The sequence below is a fragment of the Motacilla alba genome, chromosome 2 (genome assembly GCF_015832195.1).
Source record: "Motacilla alba alba isolate MOTALB_02 chromosome 2, Motacilla_alba_V1.0_pri, whole genome shotgun sequence".
Classification (NCBI taxonomy): domain Eukaryota; kingdom Metazoa; phylum Chordata; class Aves; order Passeriformes; family Motacillidae; genus Motacilla; species Motacilla alba.
Window position 1 is genome coordinate 148007435 of NC_052017.1, and position 14403 is coordinate 148021837.

General features: G+C 38.7%; 1 protein-coding gene across 5 annotated transcripts in view; it reads right to left on the reverse strand.

The window, feature by feature from the left end:
* The window catches only part of SLC45A4 (solute carrier family 45 member 4), an 85474-nt gene that overhangs the window by 31120 nt on the left and 39951 nt on the right, over positions 1–14403 (reverse strand). For 3 of the 5 annotated variants that reach the window (XM_038164612.1, XM_038164602.1, XM_038164594.1), the window contains exon 2: positions 5151–5769. In XM_038164612.1, the coding sequence (XP_038020540.1) occupies positions 5151–5394 (244 nt within the window). In that variant the 5' untranslated portion in view covers positions 5395–5769. The other 2 variants (XM_038164629.1, XM_038164620.1) reach the window with 2 other exon arrangements.

Below are 14403 nucleotides of genomic sequence, written 5' to 3' on the forward strand. Positions count from 1 at the left end.
TAGACTCAGTGCTGCTTTGTGTTGAAGAGCTTCCTCCATCTGCAAGAGGCTTTCCAGCCACTCAGCTCTTTTTCATTTAAATTACAGGCAGCCTCTAACAATCCATGCAACCCTTTGCTCCCTTCTTCCCCAAGAAATCTTTCAGGTTTTTAGATTTCCTTTGATCTCAGGCTTAGCCTTAGGAAGGCTATCTGCTTCCAGAGGAATTGAGTCAGCAATTGATACCTTAATTCCTTTGAAGAAACAGACCTAGAAGCCAATTCATCTGTAACATTTCATGCTTGGTTTCTAAATACATCTCCATAATCTCCCTTTACCTACAAGCATTCTTCTCAGGCAGGTATCAACACTACATGTCAATGAAGAGAGTCACTACAGCAAACTAAAAGAATTCACTCTGGAATATTGAATCTCTTCTGCATAATGAGTACACAGCTACCACAGAGATTTCTCAAAATCAGCAGTTTGAATTATTGCTTAACATACTTTTTCCATACTGGCAATTTCACATGAACTAGATTTCAGGACCCTTCATGCACAGTCTGCTAAGCTTTAGGCTGGATGAATTTTGAATGTCAGACAATTTCTTTTTTAAAGAGATAGTATATGTAACTGCTTTAGCTGTAAAATAACAGCCCAAACCCCTGAACAGCTTTCCTATGTATATGAGACTAGAACAACTACAGCATTTTGCTGATTTGAAAGGATCTAATGAGAGAAATAATTTCCAAACAAAAATAATCTATGGCATTCTGCACCATGTAGCTCAGCCTTTCTTTTTAATAAAATCTAATAATTAGCAGTGAAATACTCAATTTTCAGAAATTCTATTCTTCAGGGTTGTTGCCTAAAAAAACCACTGATGATCAGGGTTAAGCTAAAAATGACCAACTTAAATATTTAATGGTAGGCTAGCCAATGTTTACTAGAAGAATCCATTAACTCTCACAGTAAGACAAAGTGATGCCATCACAGAGAGGCACTCAGATATGAAATGCATACAAAACCCAGCTATTCCTGCAGCATACCAGACAAACATCCCTAAATTTAAGTGACATTATAAAGGTAAGCAGCAAATGGAAACTCATTTCTTTACGTTTCCTTATGAAACTATGTAAATGCACATAGATACTTTTAAAGAGCACCAGTGTAATATATTTAATTGATGCAGAGGAATGAGGAACAGTTCTGGTGCTGACAGTCACTTCTGGGTCTATTAACTATTCATAAAAAAACTCAATAGCATTGAAAGAGCCTTTGAAGCAACAGTAAAGGCTTGACAAAGCTTTTATCATATTAAATATAAAATGTGAAATTCATGTTTACAGCTACCACTAGTCATTACTCAGACAGTGAGTTTTTCATGCTGAAAGCAGCAGCCACCCCAAGCCACAAAATACAGGGTTTTTTTCCTTCCATAGTCCTAATGAAAAAGGTACATGGATCCCACCTTTGAGAAGAACTACAGCAGATTTACATCTTGTATTAAAACCAAAATTTTGTTTGAATTAAAATAGAAATAATCTGAAATTACCAAGTTATGTATTTACTAATGGTTTAAAGTGTTATTAACAGAAGTACTGTATTGTGATTTCACTGAACAGATTTCTTCAAAGAGCAGTTTCTCCAAGTTCACACCACACCAGTCTTTGGTTTCTCCTCCTTTTACTTTTATTCACAAAAAATCCCGTGCAAAATAATTTTATCATGCATCCAAATGTTCCATGAACTTATGAACTGGGATGATTTTAGAGACTTAATCCTTAGAAGCCAAGTTTAATGATGGAAGAAAATACACTGTCATTTATAAACAATAGCAGGGATTTTAATTCCCTCTCACAGATAAGCAGCATTAAGTACCAGATGTTTCAGAAGACAAAGGCCTCATCCTGCTCCTATGGAATTTGTAGTTTCTGTGCAGGCGAAGCGAACAGCAGTGTTAATAGTCAAGAATAACATGAATCACTCGGTTTCTCAAAATCCTCGGACTCATGAACAAGTAGAACTTAGGTTCTGAAGGTGCTGAAAGCTTATTTTCTAGTAAAATTTAACACTGGCTGGGAGAAACTGCTAATTGAACAGGTCCTAAAAAGGTTAATGGAGATTTTGAGAGATTATAACTTCTGCCAAGTGTCAATTTATATAATTTCATCTGGACTCTCACTAGAATTCTCATATTTGGCATTTTTTTACATTGTTTGAATTTCCAACAAGTTCACTGCTTCATTTTGAATTCTTAAGCTGCAGATACTAAGAAACCAAAGAGCAAGCTGTAATTAAAAAAAAACATGTAATATATATTTGGCTTGTACTTGTTGCTAGGCTACTAAAGCCCAGTTATGACTACAAGGCTGTTATAGATTTGTAGCTGCATTTCTGACACAGCAATGTAACATCAATTGTAGCAATAAAGACAATGATTAAAGTCAGAAATTAGAGCTTCTTTCAGTGGGGTGCAGTAACTTGGATGCTTCAGCACCTTTCCAATTCACAGTATGCATTGAGTCAAACAGTTTTCACTGATGCTTTCAAGTTCTCTTGTTAAAATTTCAGAACGTCAGGAAACTTAAACACATGGAGTTCAACCACCACCGAACTGGAAAGGGACCATCAGAGTGACCGTCTCCTTCAGTTGATAAAATCTTGTGGGTTACAGAACAAGTAGGACAAGTTGGTCATCTGCCAAATTATAACTACACATCTGATCCAGGGTGCTCAAACTGCAAAGAAAGTCAAATACTTGCAAGCATAAAGTGTGTAACACCATACTAACGTGCCCAAGGCTTTCATGGTGATATCTGATAAGAATCTCAGATTATTTTAGTAATCAAAGTTTTCCCAGGTACAGAAAAGCACAAGCACACACTGTAAAGTTTAATTGTTAATATTCAACACATTCTGTAGAGAGTCATCTTTTCTTTGGATATCCAAAAGTCTTCTTGTTCTTCAGTGTATTTTAAGCAAAATTGGTTGAGTCACCCCACTTCCCCAGGTGCCAATTCTCAAATATAGTTTCTCGAGCCAATTTAATCTCACAGAAACTGATCTTTGCTTTTACCAAAACAAGAAGCAAAGGGAATATTACATCAGTTCAACAGCTATATTGCAACCCCCTCCAATGAGGAATAAATATAGCTCATGCTGAGGCAGACAGATGTTGAGGTTGATAACGGTAAACAGAACCATGTAAGAGGTAATTAACAAAGAGGCCAGATAAGTCACCCGTGAATAACTTAACCCTTCAGTGAATCCAACATTGTTTTTAGCCCTGCTCAGGGCACAGGAGCCAAGCAGAAAGCTGTCAATTAGCTCCCAAAGCACTGACATTTGTAACTGCTACCTCCATTTCTTATCTCTGTGGCTTGGAACATCATTGCTGCATCCCCACAGACTTGGACATCGCTTTGTCGATGCGCAGCTTTTCTAGAAGTGGGAGCCCTCTTCTTCCCTTCCCCCAAATCCCAATGTTATTTTGATCATTGGAGTTAGGGAAGGAAGGGAAGAGGTATTTCTCAATTATCTAGAGGAAACAGCTAGAAAAGCTCACAAAAGAAATGTAAACTGGAAGACAGGTCAGTAATTAGGAGGATGGTTTATTTATACTGTCTGACCTTATCCTATGGTAAGGTAAAGTCAGCTTAGCCAGCCATATATTTTAATCATCCAAATGCCAGCACAAACAAAGCAAATGAAAACGTACAGGTCACTTACAAAACCAGGGATCTTCTCCATGCAAAGAGGATGCAAGTTTTTGAGCTTACGATAGACAGTTATTGAATCAATGCTGCCAGTACAAGGGACCGAAGTCTCTAAATCTCAATGTACCCAAAAGGCAAAACCTCAGAACAAGTTACAAACATTACAAACATTCTTACATGAAGCTGCATGTGTTTTATTTAGCAAGTCAGGTTGATCAGAAAAGCTCCTTTTTTGGAGCTTTTTAGAATCTGCTTTAACTGTGCAAACAATAGATCCACGAAGACCATCTGATGAGCTCTGAAAATTAACATTTTCAGGAAAACATAGAGGCTTAACTCTTCAGCATCTCCCATGGCACTAACTGCACTGATTATTCACTCCATTCACTCAAAATAAACCAACTAGCAATTTAATATGAAAACACATTTTTAACTGCAGCACGACTGCATGAAAGGACTTGTACATCACATGCTCACAAGTCGAATCTAAAATTCCTTTTTCTCATGTGATAAAAACAAAAACCCCCATGTGTTTCATTCAAGCTGCTAACCTGGAAATTTTTAAACAATGTTGTAAATAGTATTAATTGAACATTATTATTTAGTTGGTTGAGTGTTTCTGTCTGGCCCCAGCTGAGCAAGCTGTAAGGCACACCTGCACAGGTATAAGCCAAAGCAAACATATAATATACAAATATATAGACAATTATACAGTGCACACACATGGTTGGTTTACTCCTCACTCAGTCTGGAATTACCATTCCATGTCATGTAATATTTTCTGATTTATGATTGACAAGTTTCTGTATTTGATAAAGGCAATATCAGATACGCTTAATTATGTAAACAGTTTATTTGAAACCTAATGACAATGCTCACCATGAAATCTAACACTGACTACCCCTATTCTAAATCACACCACTCCCCCCATCATCATCTAAGGCTATTGGTATCATAGTTCATTCATGTGTATTCACGTGCTGTAAACAGCAGATTAATCACACAAAACCAAGACTCTCTAGTGGTTAGAAATAAATGCAGTAGTTCACTGGAAAAAACAATTTATCTAACTGTTTAGATATTGTAAAATACTGTAACCTGAAGCATTTCTCCATAAATTAAAAAAATGCTTAATTGCAATCCTTTATCACCCTAATATTGTTCCTAGTTTCTACGACACTTACCTTGTAGTAGAGAATTTTAGAATTAAATCAGGTTACGTTTTTTACAGAGGGAAGCAATATTAGACAGAAGATGAATGCATGTAGAAATCTTTCCCACTTAAACATGATCACACAGTTGAATCTGTGCTACAGGCACTAAGGAAAAAAACCAAAATCCTTTTTACCTTGCGTTCCTTCAGCTGGCAGATGCATCTTTCCTCCTTGCCTGGCTTCAATCAATGCAAAAATATATAGAAAGCTTTGACTCACAGAAATGAGAATTACTTACCAATTTGTAACAATACAGGTGTTACCAAAGCTGTCTCCATGGCATAACAAAACTCCCTGCCAAACATTACTGCACCATGCATCACCCACAGGCGTATCGGTATCCGGTCTATGGATCCTTCACTAATGGTCTCCTCCCTACTTTCATTCTCCTTGTTTTCTGGTTTCTGAAGCTGTGCCACAGGTAGATCTTGAACTTGCATAGATTCCGAGTCAGCATTCTGAGGAGCCATTTTCATTACCATAAAAAATATATATATTTGTTAAATCTATATAAATAATACTACCATAACTCCACGAACAAGTTAGGGTGTCTTCTCTATCAGCTTCTGTTCCTCAGGCAAGTAATGCTTATATTCCTTTTGTACAAACAGGTATCTTGCAACTTCTTGTAGAGATACGAGACATTAAGAATGAAAAGCTATTTGGTAAGAATTTCAACATATGGCTTGCTGGTTTACTGTGAGTTAGAGTTAAAAATCCATAATTGCCATTCAGTTAATACCAGTTTCATAATTATTATTGAAGAAGTGCTGAAGTTGTTATTCGTGCTACACAGAGGTGGAAAGGCGACACAAAGAGGTGCTCCACTGTTAATCCCCATCGAGTGGCTGATTAATCTGCAACAAAAAGCAAGCATTTAAAAATTTCAATAGGCTTTTTCAGGATATTGTGTCCCCCCCTTAACCATATAACCCATTTCCTGCTTCATGCTTTCCATTGTCCTTGCCTAGCGTAGGGTCCTTTATTCCACGTTCCCTCCTACCTCTGCACTTTCCATTGAAAAGCAGTTGTGCCTTGTATTTAAATGATGCTTTACTGTACTCCAGTTCCTCTGGTTTGTGGTCCTACACAAAGCCACAGAAGAATGTCAGGGTACTTGTCCAAGATCCTCAGAACATCGAGCACAAGATTAAAATTCTGGGAAATTTCAAGCAGGTTGCATTTCAGAAACATAGGATATTCCAGTTCTATGCCAGGAAGATGATTCATCAATTACCATGGTCACACACATCTCCATTTAGGCTTTTGGAAGTTGCAAGTTACTCTGCAGTAACTATCACACCATTTTATACTGAAGATATTTCTCAAGGAAGCATGAGCAAAATAAGCCATGATGAATATAACTAAGGATTGATATTTAAACTCCAATGAAGATATACACAGCATATGAATTCATCTTCTTTCTGCACACAAGACCAGACCATCTTACTCCCACATCCTGTGAGGCTGCTGAAATTTGTGAAAGCAGAATGGTACAACTATCTTCCACATTAAAATTATTATAATATATTCTAAGCAGGTAGGACAAACTTCTTCTGTACCTTCCCCTCTTTGTGCCAGACAAAATCTAAGCAAATGTACAAATACTGCACCATGTCAATCAAAATGTGTTTAAGCACTTAGGAGAAGAAAACAAAGCTTCTTATGAGAAAGTCAGATCACAAAGTTCGTATTAGATGGATGCATTTTTACATCTCTGCATACAGGGTGACTGAGCTGTGACCCCTGGACAAAACCCCTCAGGGATATGGTTCCATGAAATGCTGGCTATGGCGGCAAAGCTGGCCTCAGTAGAAGTCCCCATGCTGCAATTCCCTGTCTCTTCAGTTGTGGCAACAAAAACTCTTCGTGGGCCTGAGCACACACCAAATCATTAAGTGGTGAGTCTAAAACTGAGCCTTAGGGAACAGATGCCATGGTTGGTGTTTAAAGCACATCACAAGAGCAGCTCTGTTTCAGTAGGACCTGAGACACTGTTCTACTAAAAGTGCATCATGAGAACACCATCTTGAGCACTCCTTTCTGCTGACAGCCTCCTGAGAGTTGTTTATTGCACATATTTTATTCTTCTATTCAAAAGCATCTTTTTGGTACATGTCTTTTCTTCTTCTAGACTCCCGAAGATTACTGGAATTCTCACATTTGATCACCTCAACCACAAACTAACCCTAACATTTTATTTTGAGCTGCACAAACCTTTAAATGACAAGAGAAAGTTAAAATAAAACTTGGTTTATACTCTAGTTCAGTAAGTTAAGTTCAAGGTTTAATCTATAAGCATTAAATAGCTCAGAACAAAAAGGACTTGGAAAGCATTTCTCTACCCACTCAGAATTAACAGAAATTAAGATGTAAGTAGTTTATGATAAAGGTGAAGTACTCTGTGTATTAAAAAAACACATCCACTTTGCATAACACGAGTTCTGAGAGAGTAAAGCCTCCAAAATACATGTTCTGGAGTAGGAGCAATTATTTTAATTACAGACTAGTCATAAAATGTTTAACTGCTGGCAGACTCAGGCATCACGACATTCAGTAGAATTTGAAAGAATACACGTTAGCCCTTAATATCCAAACCTCAGCAGAACATCTATGCTGCATTACAGACTAAGGGTCATGGATTACTCTCCTGCACAACCTGGTTTAAATTCTCTACTGTTTTCTCATGCCTCATTTCCCCTCCTGGGAAGGATTTAATTCCCTTTCCCTAATCAACTACTTCCATATGCAGTTTCAGGGTGAGGCACTGAGGAAGACAGTTCATCACTCCAGAATATTCTGTGATGAACTGGGACAGCCTGCACATGGCAAGGAGGATGACACCAAGCCAGGAGCATTTGTTCTGGGAAAGGATAAAGAGGCAGGAAAAAAGCAGATATCTGAGATTTAGCCCATTTGAGCCAGGCTCTTAAGGGATGACTGAAAAAGTTATTTCTGAAGTGGAAGATGATGGGGAGTGATCAGATAATTTAAGAGCCAGGAATAATGGGTGGTAGATGGAGGTAGACTTTGAAGCTGTAATTGACACAGATAAGAACAGCACATTTTAAACATGCCAGAAAAAGCAGTTACAGTGTTCAAGTGCAATAGAAGGAGGCACAATGGACAGGTTTTATCTAAAAGAACAGAGAATTACTGTTCCATTATGTCAATTTTGTGGTAAGCATAATGCCAGACTTCCTGCAGCACTTTCATCTGACTCCAAGTACACGTCTAATACAAGAGCCAGAGAACAAGAAGAGCCTCTCAGAAAGGTCTTCAGTTCTGTCCTAAGCCCGGCTCAGTTGTGTTCATGTTCATTTTAGACTGATATATATGCTGCTTCTTTTTTTTTCCAAGTTCATTTTGAATTTGGCAAGATCGAATACTGGCATTCTTTCTTCTCAAAGAGGGAGAGAAATTCATTTACCTGATGGAAGTAAATGTAACAGAGGCTTTTATGCAGCAAAGAACTCCAAAGTAAAGGGCACCTGAAGAGAAGCCGGATTAAAATACCAATGCAGAATTCTCTGATGTCTGCATCCAGCACTAATTGTTTTTCATGGCTGGCTTTCAAGGGTATTTTCATAACAACAAATAAAGCAGCAGAATGAAGAATTTCACCATGGGAAGAGATTCCTGTTGGGCATTGTACACAGGTTGGATGTGAGGAGAACTTTAGATACAGAAATATTTCTGATCTTACCAAGTATTTATGGGAGGAGGGGACTGATGACACTGGCTCTTTGTCAGCTTAATTGCACATATTTTACTCTGACCTTTGGCCATATTTTAGCAATGACATATAAAACATATAAAAAAACATATAAAGCAATAGTTAATATTCCAACAAAACAGTGAGTAATATAGTCCGAAACCTAATGGGTAAGCAAAATTTTATAAAGCTTCTCAAATTGCTTGCAGTCTTATCTTTGTTATACTTTTACTACCTACCTTGCACTGAGGCATAATATGACTGTGTCAAACACAAAACATATTACAGGCTTGACAAATCAGTAATCCTCAAATAGGTATTCTTCACAGACAGAGCCTGTGAACCATCAAAGAACCAAAGGAAAATCACTGCCTTTCCTCAGGGCTTGCCAAAGAAGAGGAAGTGTTATATAGGTCATATCTGCAGCCCACAAAATTCCATGGTTTTCTTTTCCCTAGGGAGCACTATGATGCTTAGGATGCACAAAGAGCTCATGCTACATAATTATCCAACATGATGCCTCAGGCAAATAACTTCTCTCACACATTTCAGTGTGTTTTTAAGTTCAGGACTTGGGGGTTTGACAAACAGTGTTCCTGCATTTCTGATGCCACCATCTGGAGGTCAGCAGACTGGTAGCACACTCATCAATACCAAAATAAAATGAGGTTAACAGTGATCCTGCACAAATTGTTTAAGACTGAACTATTTTTGATGCATGTTTCCAGATCTCTCTTGCTAACAAGGAATTGGAATGCACTGTTTGACAAGTAACTAGAATTTCTGAACCAGTGCCAAAGCATATGACTGTAAGCTGTGGAGTACACAGCACGTTTCAGGTAATCACAAACATATTTTTCTGAGCTGTAATAAAGCTGGCAAATAGAAAACAGTTAAATGGGCCCAACTGCATCCCATGAGAAGATTTCAAGTCTTTTGCATGGTTTTCTTCCTATAAAGCCATTGGGCATTTCCTCAGGCATTTACTGGTGTAAGAAAATCTCAGAAGAGATGGTATGCACTAATTATAAGAACCCAAGACAATGACAAAAATAAGCACAGCCTATGAAAAACCGGAACGAGCAAACTGAAAACGATGCAAACACTTCTGTCCAAGCACTACTGAATATATAAGGAAAAAAAGGAGATGATTGAACTGAGATAAACTACCCCTTATCTCATCCTCTTCTTTAAAGTTTATTGCATTCACTTCCAGTCATTCATGTAGTTATCTCCTGTCTTCAAGATCTGCCTCTTCCATTATCATGGCTCTCTTACATGCAAGGATACAGACTACCAAAGCTGTCTCAAATCATAAAGAGCTGCATTCAGTTTTACTCACAGGAATTATTTTCTAATGATGTTGGAAATACTCTAACTCGAAGATTCTACAATTTAAATGAATTTTACCTTCTTGATGAGGAGAGGAAGGATGAAGAGACACCTTGAGCCATCATTGCATACAATGACTTTTCATCGTTTATCACTACTTTCACAAGGGAAAATAGCTAAGAATCAATTAATCAGTTATTACAGAATTTAAATAGGTTTTAATAATCCTAGTCACAGTTGTCACATTGGGACCTGTCAGTGATCCATTCTGCTCAACACGTCAAAAAGCCCCAAACAACAAAAAACCCAAGCAGGTGTACTTCTCAATGAAATTTTCAAATATTTACTTGGAAAAAAGTGTAAGACTGCAGAAGCTGCCAGTCTAATAGGAGAGGATTTTCATTCCTCCCCAGAACCTTAAAACTTACCCTCCTCCAAGGCTTCAATGAGTGCATCCCACAGACATCCATGCTAGCAACTGCACTATTTCACCTGTGAATCATGTCAGATTGACAAGCCTGTAAGTGCCCAGTCATTCAATTTATTTGTCAAATACTTTTCTGCCAAGTTGGTTTATGCTCAGGTTTTCAAGTAATCTGGCCATATCTTGAAGAGTTATCTAGATTGATTTAAGTTTAGCTTTAATATTAGCATTAGAAAGAAAGGTATTCTGAGTTTATCTGTCTTTTCTTCAGGCTGAGTAAGTGTTTGGCTGAGCCAAACTTCTACCACCACATTGCAGACAAACATTACTTATTATTCCTTCCACAATTCAAAGTTGACAATGAGTTCTGCTTCAGCATCTGACTGGCTTGTGAAAGGACACATCGTTTGGGCTTGTGCCTTTTCAAGAGTAAAAGGGCTTTTGTCCAAGCATAATTGCTGGTGTTTCGAGTTCAAATGCTCTGTGCTCCACCACACCAACAGACAAAGAGAACGCTGCTGTAAAAGAGCAGTTCTTAAAGGCAAGGCTGATCTTCAATCCCTCTGCAAGCATGGCTGCACCACCTTACAAAGCCTTGTCCATTCTCAAAATACATTAAAAACTACTCTGTAAGATCAGGCAACTGATTTTGTAAAGAAATATCACAGAAAATACACTACCAGCTTATTCCACTGCTTACACTCTACGTTTCTCATTCACTTTAAGCTGGTATAAACAAGTACTTCCTCTCAGAGCACCATTCTGTTCTTCCTTTTCTTTGCCCCTTGTTCCTTACTCCCACTGCTTCCTGTGCAGCCACACGAGCAGCACGGCAGTGAACCAGACACTGTAACTGATCCAGGCTGAAAATGAAGCTGACAAAAACATGTCCAAGCAGCTAGAGAAATCCTTTATAAAAAATCCTGTTGGCTGCAGGGATCCATACCACATAACAGGGAGGCACATGAGTGGCTGGAAGTGTCCCTTTGGGCAGCAATACCCAAAGCCAGAATGAAATTGCAGCTCACGGAGGAAAGGAGCTGTTGGTGGGTCCCTGAGGCTACAAGGTTAAAAAGATTAAAAAGCAAACTCATCTGCCCAGCTCCAGACACCTGCTGTGCAGAAGGCAGAAGGATCCTCGGGCATGCTGGGAGAGCTCTCTTGTATTCTCCTTGTACTGGCCAGATGCAGGGCAGAACAGCACTTGCTTGGCCAACAGGCAGCTATTTTCTCCCTGGCAGTTTTGTGGCTCTGTTGCTAATAATTAGCTGCTGTTTATAGTAACAGAACTGGTGACGAGGGATGTTTTTTTGGCCCATGTCAATACTCAAGTGCTCAGTCACTGCACTAGGAAGAAAAGCATCTAGAACACATACCTGGAAGTTTTGGCCCAGCTGGATAAATCTGCTCAGCTACCCTACTCGAAGTTCAGAGGAAGGGCTGTATCTTTCTGTGATTCTGATGAAGTTGTTCCATCATAAAGGTGTAGACAAACTCTATGACCGTCTATATAGTGAGTCATAAGGGCAGCAATTATAGGCAAGCAGTTGTTTCAATTCTCTTTAAGACTTCTGACAGCTAAATGCAAACATTGAAAGCTTTGTAGCTACTACTTTCTAAAAAGAGAACTGCATTAACCCTATCAGAGGGAGAAGGCTACACTTGTTCAGGAATATTTTTTTTTTTAATCAATTATATAATGTATTACTTAACAACATTTCCATATATGAGCCATGTTACCTCCAGATCCTGAAAGTCAATATCTCACTTTAAAACAGTGTTACATTACACTGGACTGGCCTGTTGTGAACCACTAAAACCCTGCCAAAGGAAAAAGGTTAAGGCTAACTGGGTGCAATGAAGAACCACATTTGACATGTCCTAACATCTAATTCATCATTTAGGTAATCAAAGGCATTGAAACACAACAGCATAAACCAACTTCTTCTGCGAGGACATCGTGCCCAAACAACCCTATGACTAATACTGACTGCAGGTCAGATTCTTAGCAAGTTCATCTTGAAACCTGAGATTTGAAAAAAAGAAAAAAAATAAAAAGAGAAAAGAGCCACTGGAAACAGCACAGTGCTTTTGCATCATGACCTACTTTTGAAGCTACCACACAATTTAGGCCACAGAAGCAAGGTCTGGGCAAGGGTAAGTCATTCTGCAGCACGCTGTAAATTAAAACAATATGAAGCAATCCACCTCACATGGAGAAACAGCATTTTCCCCATTTCTTCCAACACAAATTTTTGCCTGCCTTCAGGACTCTTCACACACTGTAAGTCAGTTGATGTCTTTTACAACCTTGCTGTTAAAGCCAAAATACAATGTTTCTAATACAAATTCATCTAAGAGAAGCAGATGATGCTGGCAGCTTTTCTACTCTTAACGCAAAACATCTGACATCCTCTACTCCCCCAACAAATAAATATCCAAACCACAATCCAAAACATAAAAGGAAGGGTGTGAACAGCTTTTTTTTGGAAGAGTTAATGAAGACTTGTTGCACCCTTTCCTCAGTATGTATACAAAATTCCAGAAATTATTAAAGCCTGACAGGCTTACAAACTCCAGTCCTGCCTAAGTTAAATCTTCCATAGGGTTTCCTGCTTCCTTCTTTCCATGAAGTGTGGCCTTGACTAGAACCTCCTTGGCTTTCTTGGGACCCTCTTTCCACCCCCTCACAGCTTACTCAGAAAATGACCAAGAAAAAGATTTTGGCTCCTGCTGGAAGAGGTGGTGATGCAGTCACAGATGGCAATCTGGGCATGACAAACTCCCTTGATAGGAATTTTCCTGCCTGGACACATGAGGAGGAATAGAAAGCTCAAGAGGTAAGGAGGAGAGGTGAAGGTGCTTGTGACATCAAGGAGAAACAGCTTTGTAAGACAGCACTATTTCATCTTTATTTGTATTTTGGGGGCCAACATAATTTCTCCATTCATTACTAGGGAAAAAATATGTACGAAATCATGGGTCTTTATGCAATTACTGAAACAATTCTGGGAAGCCATCTTTTTAAGAGGGATCCAGAATTTAATGTGAGACAGACTTTATTCAGTGGATTGGATATTATACTGCTCCCTAAAGGCACAGCCTGTTACTAATATTAGATCAGATTACATTGTTAAATCACGGCTGCTGCTGTTTTTAGTAGGAAATACTTCATTTTGTTAAACTGGAGAGGTGGCATTATCTGATTTAACTTGTATTTTGATTTACTGATACGTAAAAAAGTCATATATACTCACACTACCTTCATGTTTATTACTACAGATACATTAAACAAGTAAACAGCTAAGGGAATACATGCATAAATAGCAGTAGAGAAGCCTTCAGAGCTAATGGAAAACGTAACAGCTGAAGCCAGGGATGCTGGGAAGAAAACAAGCACTAAGAAGCAGTTTCACAGCACAGCAAACACAGAGGCATGCTTGATTTGTGACGGCTGCATCTCCAGTTAGCAGGTTCTACACCTAAAATTAGGTAAAGGGCAAGACAGCAAGCACTGAGCTTTCAAAACCAAAAGCTAACAACCAAGTCACCACAAAAGGACAGAACTCAAAACCTCACGGGGGCAGAGATCACTCAGGCCAGTGTGCAAACATGCTGTTATGGGCTGACACTGCTGCAAGCCACTAAGAAAACTCACTGATTTGGTCAGATAAGCACAAGCTTCACTCTGGCCTGAGCTAAAGCTATGGTCCAGCTTGGAACGTCCTATTAAAAGATCCTCAAGTTTTTAAACCATGTTGACCCCAAATGTTATCTCCCATCAGAATTAAATGGATTTGTTCCCTCTGTCTCTATGAAGTAGAACAACAGAGGAAAACAAAATTAAGGCTATCATCAACAAACATCTTTATACATAACCAAGTGGATTAACTGCACCAATCTCACCTTCCTGCAGAAGAAAGGGCAATGTCTAACCCTGCAGGGCTGGTAGTGCAAGAATAATCCTATTGGGACACTGTTGCCAGTAGCGTTTTTTTTGCAAGTTCTTTCACCAAGGCT